We start from the raw sequence: 19,000 nt of genomic DNA, 5'->3' as shown, positions 1-19,000 counted from the left end.
TCAACTTATGGCAACCCAGTAATTTCAGTCATGTTATTGTGTGTGTGTGCGCATGTGCACACACACACACACACACGCCTTCAAGTCACATGTTGATTTATGGTGACACTGAATTTCATAGGGGTTTCTTAGCAAAGAATATTCGGTGGTTTTGCAAGTTCTTTCCTCTGAAATATAACCTACAGTATCTGGTATTCAGGGTTGAAGTTGCTTAGTTTCCAAAATCAGCCATGATCTGGTGACTTTAAAGTGTTTTTCATACTAGCATCTTGAAAGACACACCACACGGACAGAAGGGACTATATCCCTGTGCTACTTCTAGTTTCAATAGCAAATCCAGGCATTTGATATCTATTATTCTGCCTTTATGGTTGAAAAACCCCTTTCACTCTATCCTCTCTTCAGACTTGAGAGCCATAGCCACCCACTCACCTTCAAAGGAGCTGTGCTTTTTCCTTGCTAGAGAGGAAAAGTTGTGATTAGTGTTGAGGAACCGAACAAAAATAGACTTCGGCTAGGAGCAGAGAAATACTTTCTAATTTTATATAGCTTGCTTAGCTGTTCAATAAAAAATTTCTTGTTTGTTGATTGTACTGATACACTCTTCTAAAAGCAGTGTGGCCAGGCTAAAAGATGGATGTCAGTAGACAAATTCTGGTTTTACCCCTCTGTTTTTATTGGTTTTTGCCTGTTCTTAATACAGCGAGCCCACGTCATACGCGGGTGTGCTTTACGTGGCTTGAGCATACGCGCTCAAGCCACGGGGCAGGGACGTAGCTAGGATTTTAGGAAGGGGAGGGTCCAGACTAAGTGCCACCATTATAATGGGGGCTGGGGGGCGGCGGCGCAGCAACACACACCATTCATTTTTCTAATGGAAGGGGGGGGTCCGGACCCCCAGATCCCCCCCCCCTTGGCTACATCCCTGCACGGGGCACATGCAGGGCAGAAGGGGCGGCGCATCCCATTCAATTGAATGGGCACGCACACCTGTTGTGCCCCGCACGCCGCTGCGCCGCCGTGCACGAGCCCCATTGTTTACAATGGGGCTTGAGCATAGGCGGAATTCGCCTTACGCAGAGGGATCCAGAACGGATCCCCGCGTAAGGCGAGGGCCCACTGTATAGTGGCAAAACCAGAGGTTCCTTACAGTTCAGCACCTTATAGTTATATTTGTAATAAAACATTAAAATGAGCACAGTAATTGTTTGCTAAACAAAATTAAATATTTATATTTTATTGTGTATATAATTAATTTTATGTTCCTGGGGGAAAAAAACAAAGTACCTTTCAGTCTGTAAAGGATGCTAATGTAATATCATATCCAATTTTTCTGAATATTTGTACCCTGTCCCAAAAAGTAGGTAAAACATCTCTACATGACTTCAACATTTCTGGAAATTTTACAGCTTTGGATTAGTATAGTGAATTTAGTATCCATAGATTTTTTTTCCTAGTTTTATTACACATGAAGCTATATTCAAAGATAGCCAATTTTAGCTAGCATTAACTTAAGATAATATTAAAATAGGTTTGATGGTTTGTTGAAAACTCTTGACATGTTGTCATAGAAGTATCTACTCTGGCAATATGCAGTATAAGTAGCTGCAAGGTTTTCCAAAGAAATAGGTGTTGTGATAGCTCAGACATTAGCCAGAGTAGTTTTTACATGGAATTGATTATAAACATAGCCACATAGTGAGTGAACATAAATCTGCCTCCTGTGAAGCAGTGAAGGCAGCAGAGAAGCCTTGAAACTATTGTGTGCTCAATTAACCCTCTAGCAGAGTTTTTCCAAGTACTGTAGTATGAAGCTTACTGCTATCTGGCCTCCCAAACAGCTTGTTAGGCCCTGTACAGACCTGCACTTTGTGCCGGCCTGTGAGCGGAGTCAGAGTGCAGCGTCCTGGTGCTGGATGCCCTAACTCCGCCCCCAGGGCATCATGGCGCAACTCTGGCGCTGCATCCAGATGATGCAGAGCTGAAGGGGCACCATACAGCGGAATGGACAGCGGAAAAGGAAGAGTCTTTAGGAAGAGTTTTTTTTATAGATCCCACGACTAAGAAAAGAAAATGCTACAAAGAAAATACACAGGTCCAAAACACACTGCAGAAATAATCCAGTTTGAGACTGCTTTAACTGTCATGGTCCAGTGCTAGGGAATTCTGGGAACTGTAGTTTTGTGAGACATTTAGCTTTCTCTGTCAGATAGCTCTTGTGCCAAAATAAACTATAAATCCCAGGATTCCCTAGCATTGAGCCAGGGCAGTTAATGCAGTCTCAAACTGGATTATTTCTGGAGCGAGTTTTGGATCTGAGAGAGATAAAGAGACTGGAAAAAAGGAAGAGAAAAAACGAGATAGATTTTTATCCAGAGGGGGTTTAAAGGGAAAGCTGAACTGATTGCATTCAAGAATTTGGTTGCAATTCCCAATTGGTTTTGAGTTCCTTTTGACCACCACCACTGGACTGAAAAAATAGCAACATGTGTTGCAGTCCCCAAGAAGGCATGAAAAACAGGAGCTCAGAGGTCATGTTAAGACTGGAATCAGATTTTGAATTCTGTAGATATTTTATCATCAAGTGAAATTTTCTCTCTGGATACCATCATCTGGAAACATGGAGCTGTGGAAAAGGAAAGAATTATGAAGAATGAAACTGGAGGCTAAGATAATGATTCAGGGACAAAATGGATTCTTAAGGTGGAAATGTCAAGGTGATAAAAACAAAAAATACAAAGCATGTACCAGCACATATGTACAGAGTTAACGTATTTTAACTTCTCCAATAACCAGGAGGATTTTCAAGTTAACAAAATAGCATCTTATCATAAAATATCTGCCTCTCAAAAGAAAAGAAAACTTGTGGGGGAAATGTGAACTGTGTTCTGTACACCCAGTTTATAGTTCTTAAAGACAGATGTGGGTATTTTCCAATCTGGCTGGACTAAAGCATTTTTTATATAAGCACTTGTTTGAATTATATCGTTTTATTTTGGAAAAACTTAGTCACAAGCTGAATAGCAAGCATTCACAAAACACTCCATTCCCAGAGCTCTGAGTTTTTCCTGTTGATTTAAATGAGAGGGAGGATAAAATTGGCGATGGGAGGAAGTGAGACTTTAAATGGTTGCTACTGATGCTTCTTTTGAATCAGATAATAATTTAGTTGTCTGGGCTGGGTTGCTGGAAGAAGACAAGAGATCTGTGTAGTGAACAACTAATACAACAGATATTTGTGAAGCAGACATACCAGGACTTATCTTGGTGATCTAAACCAGTGGTGGGAACTTTTTTCTGTGGATGAAGGTAGTCTGACAGCTGCCTGGGAATGATAGATGAAGCTAGAGATTAAAAATGGGTGAAGTAAATCTTTCTCCACGCCCTTTATTTTTTCTTCTTCTCTGTCCCACTAATTGTTGGGAGACTTCTGTATCTGGAAGTCTGAACTGATCATTTTCAGAAGGTTTTGAAAGTTGGCCAAAGGGTACAGGTTGCCCATCCTCATCTAAAAATCTTGGACTCTGCTGCTTGGTCAACAACTTGAGTTCCTTGGCAGAGTTTATTATGAAGTAGGCTAGAAAAGTTTGTGTTTTTTTAATTATGGTCATTGTCCATTGGGGAATAAAAATCTTGTTCCGCAAAAGCAGATTTTTCAAAAGCTGATGATATAATACGGCAAACGTAGCTCCAGATTTGGCCATTGTTCTGACTCTTGATTTTATTATTGATAACTAACTGGGAAACACATGGCATATAGTTGCATTTTCCTTTACAACTATTAATCATCACCTGTGCCATTTCCTTTTCCCAGAGATCATCCAGGGCAGTATCCATATGCCCATTCAACATGTAGTTTTGACAGCCTTTCCTCTTTCCTTTTAGGAAAATAATAGTCCTGGTTTTAGATTTCCATTTACTAAGAAATGGTTTGCCAAAGGTTTGAGAGGTCCATATGGGGTGGACAACTTCATTGGGTCCGGGAGACAGTTATCTACTCTAGAATTGTCCAAGGACTCACAAACTGCCCAAAGAATTAAATTAGCTGGTTTTGAAAAAGTGACATGATTTCCATTGGTTTCTTTCTGCAACCTTTTAAGCAGTTGGTAACTTGCCAGCAAAACCCCACCATAAGTCAGAAACAACTTGAAGGCACACAACAACAAACAGGTATACTGTGCCAGACATATCTGTCCATGAATTCAGCCAAGAAACTAGAAAGGGGAACACGTATTAGTATCCCAAGTAGGACAAGAGATTCATTTTATGAAGCTAGTCATACAAACTCAGGTGATCGTAACTAGCATTTTGATTCTTGTTATTACTTTGAAGTAGCTGTTTTGGATAAAAGATTGCCTGGAGGAAGCTGCGTAGTCTTCTCTTCATAGCACAGCACAGACTAAAATATCACTTGATGACAAAAGAGACTGATTGCAATCCAGTTGGTGAATCATCACAAATTTTATTTTGAGGAAAGAACACATGCATTTTTATTTTTCTTGAAATGAAAATGAAACTCAGGGAAGGTTACCAAACTTTTCCTGTTTTTAATTTCAATAACTTCTCTGTAAGAGGTTTGGGGCGGGGGAGAAAGGTGCTAGTTCTTAGTTGAGATTTGAGTGATTCTATCTACTTTATTATTTTAGGACTATAAAATGTATTCTGTATAATTTGATTTGGCATAAATTTAGTATGTTTTCTATAACAAAATTGCAGCTTTTAAAGACAATAATTATAAACAGAATTTACTTTTAACCATATTTTTTGTTACAAATACTATTTTTGCCATCACCCTACTTTTTAAGTTAAAATTTCATTAAGGCTGTATCTGCACTGCAGAAATAATCCAGTTTGACACCACTTTAACTGGCATGACTGTGAATCCTGTAGTTTTGTGAGACATTTAGCCTTATCTGTCAGACAGCTCAGGTGCCACAACAGCCTGCAGTTCCCAGAATTCCACAACATTGAGCCATGGTAGTTAAAGTCGTGTCAAATGGGGTTATTTCTGCAGTACAGATACAGCCGGGTTTTCATAAAATTAACAATAATAATGAAAAAGCATGCAGAGTGGAACTAATACAACAAGAAAGAGAGTAATAAAGGTGCAAGTACACAGAAGAGGTAATAAGATCCCGAAGATAGGATTATGCTGCAATAGCCACAACAATACTATTGAAAGATAAAACATTTGATCCAAACAGTTCCTGAGGGTTTTATTTCACAGTTCTTTATAAACTGATAGGCAAAGTTCATAAATTTAACTATGTTTTAACTTACACTATATGCTGTTTTGGGTCCCATATTGGTGGAAAGGCAGGATATGAATTAAAAATAATTTTAAAATTATATCATAATCCAAATACATGAATTTGTTTGGGTTTTTTTATTGTTAATGATCAATTCAAACTAAGTAATACATGAGTTTTATTTATAATATACTCTTCACTTTTCTTTACAAATAGCACACTAAAGATTATTGCGTGGAAAGTGCGGTAGGCCTTTATAATAGAGAGCTGTGTTTACTTTAACAGCACAACATAAACATATATGCAATCTCATCCAGAATATTTGCACTTGTATGTTTGTACGTGAGAAGCCTTTCTTAGTAATATGAAGCCTTACTGGTAATATGAAAGAGAAACAGATTCTGATTTACTGTATATACTCAGGTGTAAGTTGTCCTCAAGTTTAAGTCGAGGGCAGGTTTTGGGACCAAGATTATGGATTTTGATATATCCCAGGGAAAGTTGCCATAAGTCAAAAATGACTTGGAGGTACACAACAACAGCAACAAACAAAGGATGTAAAGGATGAAGCAAAGAAAAACAATGCTAAAGAACGTACAAAATTTTGGCAGACATAACTGTGCACACTTTAATGGTTGGATGGATGAGGAGGGAACTATGGCAAATAGTGGGTGTGCAATGTGTGCAGGAGGCAGCTAGATGGATGAAAAGGCAAAGAAAAGAAAATGGTGACTGCATTAGCAGTGATTATAGCTTTTACTGTGACAACTTTGCCTGACTTTAACCCAGAAGAGCTGAGAAACATACATAAACATCCTAAGAAGCTCGGTTCCTCTTGGCACTCCTTTGAAGACAAGGTCAAAAGAGCTACCAACATCACCATTTTCCCACCCAGGCATTTCAAAAGGTCAGAAGTAGTGCCACAGAGAAGAGAGTAGAGGGAGTCGGTGCTTCTTTTAGGTTCTCCCATGATGGACTAAGCTCTCAACTTTCACCATGCTACTCAGAGAAGGGAATGGTAACTGTTTTGATAAGATTTAAAGTACAGTACTTACATTGACCTGTGGATAATTCAACCTAGGTATTTTGGGTCAGTTTTATGACTAAAATTTCTATGGTGACTTATACATGGGTATATACAGTATTTTATGATTTGGACAGTATTTGATTGTTAAATATCACTTGGAAATTCAGAACAGCAAATGTGCAGATGAAGGCCTTAACTATAATTTTATTTCTCCTTCATTCCTTTTCTGTTTGCATTTGAGAGAATAAAGATGGAAATATTTCATTTGAGTTTTTTCCAAATTAGAAATTTTATTAGTATGCATAGAACTAGGAATTGTAGCTTTGAAAATTAATTTGATAATGTTTATTGTTACCTTTGTGTCAAACCTAAGTCATGGTGGTGCTCTGGATGAGACATCTCCACAACCCAAGCACATACAACCCATACTCCAGTGCTCTGTTTAGCTCCTGTAAATTCATACCGGTGGCCTCCCTAATTGAGTCTATCCATCTGCCATGCAGTTTTCCTCTCTTTCTACTTCCCTTTACCTTTCCTAGCATTCCTTGCCTCTTCAAATGAATCATGCCTTCTCATGATGTATGACAGCCTCAGTTTGGTCGTCTTTACTTCCAGGGAGAGTTCAATCTTAATCTGGGCACCATGGTTCAAAAAGGATGTTGACAAGCAGGAGCGTGTCCAAAGGAGGGCAACTAAAATGGTGAAAGGTCTGGAAACCATACCCTATGAGGAGAGACTTAGAGATCTGGGTATGTTTAGCCTGGAGAAGAGAAGGTTAAGAGGTGATATGATAGCCTTGTTTAAATATTTGAAGGGATGTCATATTGAGGACAGAGAAAGCTTGTTTTCTGCTGCTGCAGAGAATAGGACATGGAACAGTAGGTGCAAGCTACAGGAAGAGAGATTCCACGTAAACATTAGGAGGAAGTTCCTGACAGTAAGAGCTGTTTGACAGTGGACATGCTCCCTCAGAGTGTAGTGGAGTCTCCTTTGGAGGTCTTTAAACAGAGGCTGGATGGCCATCTTTCAGGGATAGACTGCATGGCAGGGGGTTGTGATCTCTTCCAACTCTATGATTCTTTGACTCTATGATTCTATGTTCAAGGACCATTTATTTGTCTTTTTTGTTGTCCATGGTATCCTTAGCACTCTTCTCAAGCACCACATCTCAAATGAGTTGATTTTCTTTCTGTTAGCTTTGTTTAGTGACCATTTCTTGCATCCGTACCTGGTAATTGGGAATACAGTGGTTTAGACAATTCTAACTTAGGTGCTCAATTGTATGTCTTTATTCCTTGTGGATTTTTTCTAGTTCTTTCATAGCTGCCATTCTCATTGCTTGTCTTCTTTTGATTTCTTGACTGCAGTCAAGTGTTAGAAATTGGAAAATTAATTCACTAACACAAACATTAATAATTCTAATCAAATATGTTTACTTTGTTAGGTTATTATCCACTAACTCATTAATGAAACGGTAAGGCCATAGGATTGACACTAATGAATTAGGGGAGCACTTTCTAAAAATTCTTCCTTCAAAAAGTCTCTTTCATTCCTTTTAATATTGTATTTCTCCAATCTGGAATTTTCCTCCAAAATACACTACAAACTCAAAATAAGATCGTTGTCTGGCACTGGTGAGTACTCAGCACCTTTGGGAACTGTCAGTCTGGTGAAGACTGACCCACAATTAGATCTCATCTTACACCTTCACTTCAGTTTGTCACTCATTTGCACTGCTCTTTTCTTTCTGCCCCTACCAGCACATAACACTTCACTCAGTCACCAGATGCTTTATTTGTTAAAGATTTGTAGGAAGTGATTTATATAGTCCGAGGAGAACACTGATTGTAACTATAGCAATAAGCGGATCACTGTAAAATTTAATCACTGAATTAAGTGACTAAAGCAAGAGAAGTAATAGTGGCACTGTATTCTGCTTTGGTCAGTCCCCACCTGGAATATTGTGTCCAGTTCTGGGCACCACAATTTAAAAAGGACATTGAGAAACTGGAGCGTTTCCAAAGGAGGGTGACTAAAATGGTGAAGGGTCTGGAAACCATGCCCTATGAGGAACGACTTGGGGAGCTGGAGATGTTTAGCCTGGAGAAAAGAAGGTTAAGAGGTGATATGATAGCCCTGTTTAAATATTTGAAGGGATATCATATTGAGAAGGGAGCAAGCTTGTTTTCTGCTACTCCAGAAAACAGGACTCGGAACAATGGATGCAAGCTGCAGGGAAAGAGATTCCACCTCAACATTAGGAGGAACTTCCTGACAGTAAGGGCTGTTCGACAGTGGAACACACTCCCTTCGAATGTAGTGGAGTCTCCTTCCTTGGAGGTCTTTAAGCAGAGGCTGGATGGCCATCTGTCGGAGATGCTTTGATTTGGCTTTCCTGCATGGCAGGGGGTTGGACTGGATGGCCCTTGTGGTCTCTTCCAACTCTATGATTGTATGATTCTATGATTCTAATTAAGGGTAGAGGATTCCTAATCTAATTTTTTATAGAAAATCTCAGAGCATATGCAGAATGATTTTTTGCACATCTAAACCACTGGACCATTTCTACCTCTCACTGCATTTTTTCTGCCTCCTACTCCCAATCAAGAAGTGTAACCTGCAAAAATAAGTGATAGAACACAGACTTTGCATGCAGGAGGCCAGATGGAGCAAGATCTGGTGAGTAGGGTGGATGATCTGTGCACTCAAACTCCAAATTCTTCAAAACATCCATCTTGCCAGTCCATGAGCAGGTACATTGTCCTGCAAAAAGATAACTTTCCACAGCTCCCCTCGCCATTTTTTCTTTGAATGCCTTCTTTAACTAGCATAGCAAGTTAGAGTAATATTCTGCATTAACTGTTTGGTCCTTCTGACAATAATCAGTCATAATTCCTTATCTCAAAAAAACTGCCCATGGCTTTTCCAATTGACCTTCGAGTTTTGAATTTCTCCAGCAATAAAGAACCGAGATGCTACCATTGAAAGGACTGTTGTTTGATCTCTGGATTATAGTCATGTAGCCATGTTTCATCAAAAGTGATGAGTCATTCTGAAAAATGCTACAAAATCAGCTTGGAGGTATCCACTTAATTTTGTTTCTGGTAAGCAGTCTAACATTTTGGCAGCTCCTTGGCTGGCAGCTTCTGTATAGCCAACTGCTCATGAATTATGAGTTACAATCCTGTAAATTGGCAGCGTACATTACAAAAGAACACTCTTCCAACTGTAGTAACAAAATTACACTCTTATTTTGAGAAGTGGGTTCTGCTATGAATTTTTCAGCACCTCCCCATACTTTTTCCTGACACAGTATTATGAAACTGAAAAGTCTAGTAATTTGTAGCAAACTGAATGTCAGTGTAGAAATTGTTTCTTTTTCCTAGCATCCTTTAAACCTGGCAATGTACCATCCTACAAACTGCAGGTTAGCAACATTTTATAATTCTGATTAGAATAAATTCTAATATTCTGTGCTGTCTAATTTTAGCAGGCTCTCTTCCATAAAATTCATAATGGCTGTCTCTAGAAATAGTGTACTAATAAATTTGCCTGAAATTAATTCAGCTGCATTCTGGATTACACTCATGCTATTTTTATTTTTTTATTTTTAATTAAAGCCCTTGGTATCTATTTCATTTTGTGAAATTGAACAGATGGTGCTGTTTTAAAACAAGTCAAGATTTTCTGGATCTATTTCCTGATCTGTGATACTTGTCTCCTGTGCGTATATATCTGTCTGTGTTTTAGTGATTCCTAGTGCTTTTATTCTCCTATGGATTGTTCTTTATATTATCCTTAGGTTGTTGGACATTCTTCCATTGAAATATAAACATTTGTTAATTTTGAATGATTTTCAGTATTGTGAACCATGTGTGATGGTGGCGTTTGCCTTAAAGTCGTTTCCCACTTATGGCAAATCGTAAGGCAAACCTTTATTCATTGGATCATAAGAGAGAAAACGGTGAGTTCAAAGGGGGGAGTCTGCTTATGGCTCAGACCCCTTTGAGTTGAATGCAGGATCTGGGGCACTTATCATTTAGCATTGTCATTTTGCCTTTATGTGAAATGGATCAACATTGGCCATTTTGTGATTGGTCCCCAATGCCGGCCATTTTGGGCATGGTGAATCCTAATTCCACATTCCATCAGCTCTCTCATTCATCCAGTTTTCAGGGTGAGCACAGACAATTATGCCTGCTAGAATTTTGTAATTTCTTTGGCAGCGTTTTCCTTTCCTTCATCCTTTATATCCTTTGTAACTTGTCCCTAAATTTTACCCTCAACTAATCCACGGGTCATATCAAAATCCATAATTTTGGCCCCCAAATCTGCCCTCGACTTATACATGAGATCAACGTATACTCGAGTATATACAATACAGTGGGCCCTCCCCTTACGCGGGGACCCATTCCGGATCCCTCTGCATAAGGGAAAATCCACGTGGGCTGGAGCCCCGTTACTTCTTCCAGGACGCGCGAGGGGCTTTTCCGGTGTGGCTTTCAGCATATGCTGAAAGCCGCGTATGCAGCACCTGTTTAAAACGTAGGCGCACTGTAATGTTACTTCTCTACATGACAGATACTACCAGCATGCTGACCCTAGAGATACTATGGCATTATGATACCATAAATAAGTTGCATTAAAATGGAATGGTAAGATTAAAAGTTTGGCTTATGCTTACCATGTAAGAAGCATAACTTGTCAGAATTCCTCCCAGACAGACTAGAAAGGATGTAGGTCTTGCTTGAACATTCTTCTAGTCAATTATTTTTTTCTGTTTTGTGTTGTTTTTATTTTTTCACACCCTACTATTTTTCACACTCTACTAATCTCTAGTTGGAAGAGGAATGAAAGAGAAATGAACTTCTGAAAGAGTGAAAGGGACCAAAACAATTGAAATCTTTAACTATTCAGTTAATGAAGCTCTGATGCATCTTCAGTCCTCCATTTAGCTTACTCAGTATGAGACATAGCATCCATTTGTATTTTGATTATATAATCATTTTAACTCCACCTCCCAAGTAGACTTTCTTTAAAAAGTAGTCGAAGAGGTCCCTGGACCTGAAGTATTTGAATATTAAAGTAGCTTAGTTTTTGTTCTCCTTTTCTGTAGTACTGTATCTGAAGATTTTTTTAAAAAAATATCTTGGAAATTAGTTTATTCATTATGTTTAATTTTAGGAAACAGTGCTCTTGCAGAACATTCTGAAAATGTGCATATTTCAGAAGTCTCAACTGGTAAGTCTTTTTTTGTAATGTTTAAATTTCATGCATGACTTATATAGTAAATATTGAAAGCCACCTGGTATCTTATGAAGAGATATTTGGCTCTAAAAATTATTACTGCCTTTTGCAGCATGTAATAAGGAATGAAGCAACTGGAACATGGAAAAAAATTTATAAGATAAATTTGATACCTCCATGCTTGTGAACAGATTATTCCTTTCAAAATGTTTAATTATATTCCATACAAAACTTAAAGAGAAAAGTTAACCTGTTGATTTTTCCTACAGCAGAGTTCTGTGAAAAGAAATTTACAGAAAAATTCTTTTTAAAAGAAATATTACTATCAGTAACAAATGTAGCCATATTACACATTTTGTTTTATGAGACTTTAAACGACATCTGGAACTGCTTTTCATCTTGCTACACAGTTCTTCTCATACTAGAAATAATTTGGCACAATACTAATGGAATACTGACCATGTCCTTAAGGTTAACCCCAATCCACTCCTCTTTGTCACTGAGGAAAAAGCCTGAAGATAATTGCTTAAGGTCAGTCCCTTAGCATATACACACACAGATGGACTACCTTGATTAAAATATTTATAGTCTTTCTTTAAAAGCCAAAGCCCTCTGAAAGTTATTTACATAATAAAATCCCATATAGTAATAACACAGCCAAACTAATTAATGCCATGAATAAACACCAGCAATAATAAAAAATACATGTTGCACAGATAGTACTAAAATATAATGCAACATTATAGCTATAAAAAACAAAAACAGTCTAATAAAACACAATAGGAAAAAAATCTAGCAAAAAGGACTTTCAGAGCTTTCTCAGTAACCTGTAAGGAGGAAGCCTGAGAGATACTAAGTGACAGCTTTTTCCAGATACATGGAGCCTCTTCTGAAAATGGCATCCCCCTTGTTTTTCCAGCCTAACTATCCTCAAAGGCAGACAAAGAAGTAGAGCTTCCATTGCTGATCTTAAATGTACAGTCAGATAGTTCAAGAGTGATAATAAATGTGGTCTTCCAGAAGCTCTAGTACTATGATCTTTCTATCTTATTCCACTGGGTTCTGAGACAGCCAAAGCAACATTAAGCAATGCTTCATAGACGGTGAATATTGACACAATCTTGGTAAATTACTAAACATCTACTATGACACCTCTCATACTGATATTTTCTGCATGTGAAAACACCATGATGATCTTTCTGCCAAATAGTTCTAATGTTTTTTAACTTTGAAGAAAAGACTAAAGGTGTGGGTCATAATTTGACAATAATTCCTTTTAAAACTGTATCAGTTGTTATTTGTACCTGTTACATACACATAACTATGTAACTAGCGTTTCCATCTTCTGCTTCCAGTCTATTCTGTTTTACTTCTGTATTGTATATCTGGCGACATCCATATGTACAGTCATCTCTGGTTGCCTGAAGAATATATTTGCAATGAATAAACTGTTAGGCTCATAAAATTTAATCAATTGTGCTCCTTCATTTTTTTTATCCTAGGCCTAATTCTCTCACAATATTTGAATCTTCCATGTTTCCTACTTTTGCATTCCAATTGTTTGTAATTATCAACATCTCCTGTTTCTATATGTGATCAATTTCCTCCTTAACACTCATGGAAAATCTTTCTTCCTCATCTTGCCACTGTGGTGGAGCATAAACTTGGATTGCAGTTCTACCAATAGATTTTCCTTGCTGTGTTACTGATTCAAAACACACTGAAGAAATGATCCAGTTTGAGACCGCTTTGACTGCTCTGGCTCAGTGCTAGTGAACCCTGGAAATTGTAATTTATTGTGGTACCAGAACTCTCTGTTAAAGAAGGCTAAATGTCTCACAAAACTACAGCTCCTAGAATTCCCTAGCATTGAGCCAAGGCAGTTAAAGCTGTCTCAGACAGGATTATCTCTGCAGTGTGTTTTAGACCCTAGACAAACTTTGTATTGCCTGACTGCTTTTGCTATATCTTAATGCCATCCCATTTATTCTTAGGCCCAGGACAGACGGGCCCTTTGTGGCATGGCGGCAGCGGCACAACTGCACAGTCCCTAACCCTAGCACATACTGACGGCACTATAATGGCGGCGTCCCGCATGTCGTGCTGCGCCAGTTATATCATGAGTACGCCATTGGTGCACTTGCGATGTAACTATGCCGGTGGAAAAAGAACCCAGTTTTCCCAGGTTCTTTTTACTCCAGAGCGACAGCGCACAGTTTGAGGGCTGCATTGTCCCTCTGGAGTAAAAACAGGCGCCGGCAGGCTGCCATTTTTCAGTGGTCTGTACTGCACCTTAGTTTGTCTCAAAAGTGCTACAAGATCCCTTTGCATACCTATTCTGTGTTTTTCATTTCCAGAGTAAAAACACTGTGAAATAATTTTATTGAAAATGTCCTTCATATATCCAGTTTATCTTAGTGAAAATGTCCTTCACATATCCAGTTCATCTTAGAGAAAATGTCCTACACATGTCCAGTTTAACTAACCAATTATGGCTATATTGTGCATTACATTTCTTGTTTTACGATTTCCAGCTTTCCTTGATTAATGCTTCCCACATTCCATGTTCCTACTACATACAAATATAAGGGCGAATCCTACATAAAAATCTTAGAGATCAGTGAGGATTTGTGCTTCAGGTCCATGTTTTTGCTTCATGGTGGCACAGACATTTAGGAATCTGTGACTGTGTTCTCTGCCTGCATATGTGAGACATGATTTGAGTGTAGGTCAACTGGATCCTCTGTAAAAATCATATGGATCCATGAGAATCTATGCCTCAGACTTTTTTTTAATTGTGGTGTCACAGCAGTTTATGGGATCTATGATTTTTTTATTCAGCCTGTAGCTGGGATGTGGAACATGAATTGGGTGTGGATCACCTGCATTTCATGTAAATTCGTATGTATCCATGAGGATTTGTGTTTCTGATTTATTTTTTTACATCATGGAACAAAAAAGTCTTCACACAGTGATGAAAAGTCAGCAAAGAGGAAGCTTGCCTAGCCTTCCTTGAAAGGAGTTCCAGAGTAGAGCAGCCACAGAGAAGGCCTTCTCCAATCTTGCTGCTGAACATGCCTGCAAGAGTGATAAGACTGAGAGAAATGTGGCTGCTGAATATTATAGATTTAAGGCAGGCTTATATGGGAAGATATGACCCTTCATATAGCCTGAACAAAGCAATGTAGTGTTTTATAGAAGTAGAACCAGCACTTCTGTTATGCTCAGAAACAGACTGGTAGTCAGTGAAGTACTGTGATAAGTGAGTACCCTCCCTGTAACCATTCCCAGTTAATATTGCTGCGGTCCCTTTGACCAGTTGAGGTTTCTGAATGCTCTTCAAAGTCAGCCCCATGTAAAGTGCATTGCAGTACTCCAAATGGGATGTAACCAAGGCGTGTGTCACTGCGGGCATCCCTAGGAATGGTGTAATTGGTACTATATAGTTTTAATTGGCCAAGTGCATTGCAGGCCACAGAAACCAAGGTTCAGGGGTGAATCCAGGAGTACATCAAAACTGTAAATTTTCATCTGTATCTTCAGAGGAAATGTAACCCATCCAGCATGGGCTGAGTCCCAAATCTCTGATCTGTCTTTCAGTTGACCTTAGGAACATATCTGTCTTGCTTGGATAAACTTCAGTTTGCTTCATCCAGTCCATTATTGCTGGCAGGCCCCACTTTAAAGCTTGGATTTGTTTGGAAATGAGAAATAGAAGGCATACTGATGGCACCAAACACTAAGATTCTGAACAACCTCTGGCAGCAGTTTCATGTACATATTAAAGAGCCCAGCCCTAAGGGACTCAATAAGCAACCAGCTAAGAGGTCAAGTGAGAGTCACCAAGAAGCACCTTTTCGGTTCACCCCTTAAGAAGAACCAGAGCCACTGCAAAACAGTTCTTCCAAGTCCCATCCTAGTAAGGCAGCTCAGAAGGATACCGTGGTTGGTGGTATTAAAGATCACCAAGGTCCAATAGAAACAATAGACACACACTCCCCCTGACTACTTCCTGATGATGGTTGTCCGCCAAGGTGCCTAAACCATTTCTGCCCCATAACTGGGCCTTAAACCAGATAGAAATAATTCTAAATAATCTATCCCATCCAGTAGCCCTTGGGCTGGGAAGTAACTGCATATTCCTATACTTACTTTGCCCAAAAATGGAGTATTAGTGACTAGTCAGTAATGATCAAATGGAGTGAGATCTAGGAAGTTCTTTCAAAACTGGTTGGTTTTTTTTTTTTACAACTTCCTCTTTTAGGCACATAATTTGTTTCAGAGAAGCATTAATCACTCCCATTACTCAGCCTGTCCCCCTTGGCCTTTCTGATAAGCCCAAAGAGGGAAGAATCTAGCTCATGTGTACTGTCTCATTTCTCAAAGGATCTTGTCCACATTCTTGGGCTATAGAGGTTGAAATATATCCATTAACACTGGACAAGCAGGAACCAAGGCAGCATCCACTAGCCTTGGATGTTGGATCTCTCTAGCATCCAAGTCAGAACGGGCAGAACAGTAGCAGGTGGAAAGGAAGATTGCATTTGGTGTATCTGTTTTGTCTTTATTCCCTTGGTTCCTAGCAGCTTTGTGTGTGTAGATTTAGAAGAGGTTACTGTGATTTTATGGGTTTCTAATGACACTGTTGGCCTATTGATGAATATTTTTATAAACATCTTGGCTTTAAACTCCCTGACCTATTCCTCTGTATTTAAGACAAATACTTGCATTTTGACATCAGCCTTTTATGACTTGCCTTTGTGTATTTTAAGCGTTTTTTTTTTTTAATGAATGAAGTTGAGTACTGTGGTACATGGTGATACTTTTTTCATGGATATTCCTTTTTCCCTCTAGAAACTTTTATTTACTCTCCATAACCTGTGTCCAAAGAGTTTGTTTGAGTACTTTGATAAAACAAACATAAACTTCTAAAGTGTAATGGGAAAAGAGCACCACCTAATGGGTAGTTTTAAAAAACCAAATCTTGCATAAAATGAAATTACTGCTGCTGAATTGATGGAAGATATGATTTCTAAATTTCTGAGGGTTGCATTTTTCCCATTTTTAAAAAGTTTTCATGTGTTATCAAACATAAATCTCTTTATTTTACTTTAGGTATAAATTTCAACGTCATAACTTCAACAATACTGTAAAAAAGTTTTTTGATTAATACCCACATCTTGTTCCTTTACATATGCATTTTCTTTTCTTTTTTTTTTAATTTTAAATCTTTATTTGAAATATAAAAGACAAATATACATATATGTACAAAAAGACATATATACAAACATCATAAATCAAAAATAACACATAATTATACCAATTATTCATCTTACTATCCACCAACTTCCAAATCTCCCTTCCAATGCCGGATTTAATTGCTGGCGTATGCCTATAAAGTACCTATTATATACATATATTCAAATATTGATCTACCTGATACCATTCTTCTATCACATTTTCCATCGCCTTATCCTGCAAAGCGGCTGTTAACAAATCAAGATTTCTTGTTTCTTTCAATTTAGATAACCAAACTTCTATTTTAGGACATTGTGGATTTTTCCAACATTGTGCAAATAATAATCTAGCCAATGTAATCATATATAAAATTATCCTAGAGTATTTCTTCTCTATCACATTATCTAATTTATTGGTCATATTAAGCAAAAATAATAACGGATCTAAAGGGATATTGATAGATAATATCTCCACCATTTTCTCATGAATATTTTTCCAGTATTCTATAGATAATGAACAAGCCCACCATATATGAAAGAAAGTGCCTTCTTTAACCCCACATTTCCAACATTTAACACATCCTGTTTTATAAATCTTATTGATCTTGGTAGGAGTCATATACCACCTGAATAGCATCTTCATATAATTTTCCTTATAATTTTGACAGGCGGTAAATTTTTTTGTTACCCTCCAGGATTTTTCCCAGTCTTCCAATTTGATAGGGCTCCCCACCTCTTGAGCCCATCTTATCATTGAGTGTTTTATGATCTCATTCTCTAAGTCCCTTTCTTTAAGAGATTTATAATACTTTGACAGATGTTTCCCTTTTTTATCTTCAACAATGTTATCCAATACGTTCTTCACAGTAGTAAAACCCATTTTATCTGAGTCAGTTTTAAATCCACTACATAATTGGAAATACAAATACCAATCAATCTCAAATCCCGATGAACTTAATTGTTCCCTGGTTTTCATGATCAATACCCTTTTATTATTCATATCTAATAAATCTCCATATTTTAACCATTCTGTCGAAGTAACCTTAGTCCTATTATAGAAAGCTTCTTGGGGAGATACCCAATAAGGCAATTTAACATAGTACATTTTTTTAATTCGGTTCCATACCCATAACAGGGACCTTCTAATAAAATGATGTCCAAACTCTCTGTTTTCATTACTTTTTCCAAACCATAAATAAGCATGTAAACCATATCTCAAGTCACAGCTTTCTAAATTCAGCATTTTATCATTAGTTAAGGAAATCCAATTCTCTAACCAACATAAACATGCAGCAAAATAATATAGTTTGAGATTTGGGAGTGCACAGCCCCCTCTTTCCCAATCATCTGTCAAAATTTTCCATTTTACTCTAGCGCGTTTCCCTGCATTTTCTGTGATATACGAAAAAGTTAATATTTGTTCTACTATTTGGAAAGTGCTTCTGATACACTGCTCCCTCGGGTTACGAAATTAATTCGTTCCGCGGCCGCTTTCGTAACCCGAAAAGCCTTCGTAAGCCGAATTGCCATAGGCGCTAATGGGGAAAAGCCGCGTTTCGTGCGAAAAAGCGCCGAAAAGCACCAAAAAATTTTTTCGTAACCCGAAAAACATTCGTAACCCGGAACAATGATTTCCAATGGGATTTTTTCGTATCCCGGAAATTTCGTAACCTGGGTATTTTGTATCCCGAGGTACCAGTGTACATTCATTTGGTTCACTTAGCAAGACTAAATGTCACCCATATTGTTTTCTACTCTTCATAGCCTTTAGGGCTGAAGGGCAGGGTATAAATACCATAAATAAATAAAAATAAATAATACAACTATCAATTTACTGTCTGCATTCTAATTTTGTTTAGAAGAAATGAATGAAACACCTGCGGATTTGATTAATGTACTTTCATGACATTTTTTCTTTTGATTTTGTAGAATAGACACTTTAGTACTGATATAACTTATTCTGCCACATGACCCAACTGTTTATAACAGGGGTAGGCAAACTTTTTGAGCCGGGGGCCGGGTTGCTGTCCCTCTGGGGGGCCGAAGCCAAAAAAAAAATAATTAAATATTTTTAAAAAATTTTAAATAAATAAATAAACTGGGACAAATGTAGGACAAAATTTTCAAATGGTGGACACTTTTTTTAAAAAAGTGGAGGACACGCGAAAAAATTTGCTGATTTTTTAAAAAATGTTAATATAAATGCATGTTTCTGAGGCTTCTATAGACAATTGCCCCTG

The 19,000-nt window shown here is 37.9% G+C and overlaps 1 protein-coding gene across 2 annotated transcripts in view; it reads left to right on the top strand.

The window, feature by feature from the left end:
- Positions 1–19,000, top strand: part of LRP12 (LDL receptor related protein 12) — a 44,985-nt gene that overhangs the window by 9,850 nt on the left and 16,135 nt on the right. Inside the window, exon 2 of one of the 2 annotated variants that reach the window (XM_042462976.1) lies at positions 11,461–11,517. The exons of the other annotated variant lie outside the window; for it this stretch is intronic. Coding sequence (XP_042318910.1) covers positions 11,461–11,517 — 57 coding nt within the window. The remainder of the gene's footprint in view (positions 1–11,460; positions 11,518–19,000) is intronic. 2 annotated transcript variants of the gene reach the window in all.

Source organism: Sceloporus undulatus, chromosome 4 (assembly GCF_019175285.1).
Source record: "Sceloporus undulatus isolate JIND9_A2432 ecotype Alabama chromosome 4, SceUnd_v1.1, whole genome shotgun sequence".
Lineage (NCBI taxonomy): Eukaryota > Metazoa > Chordata > Lepidosauria > Squamata > Phrynosomatidae > Sceloporus > Sceloporus undulatus.
Note: the sequence above shows the minus strand (reverse complement) of the source record. Positions and strands in the feature narration are given on the sequence as shown.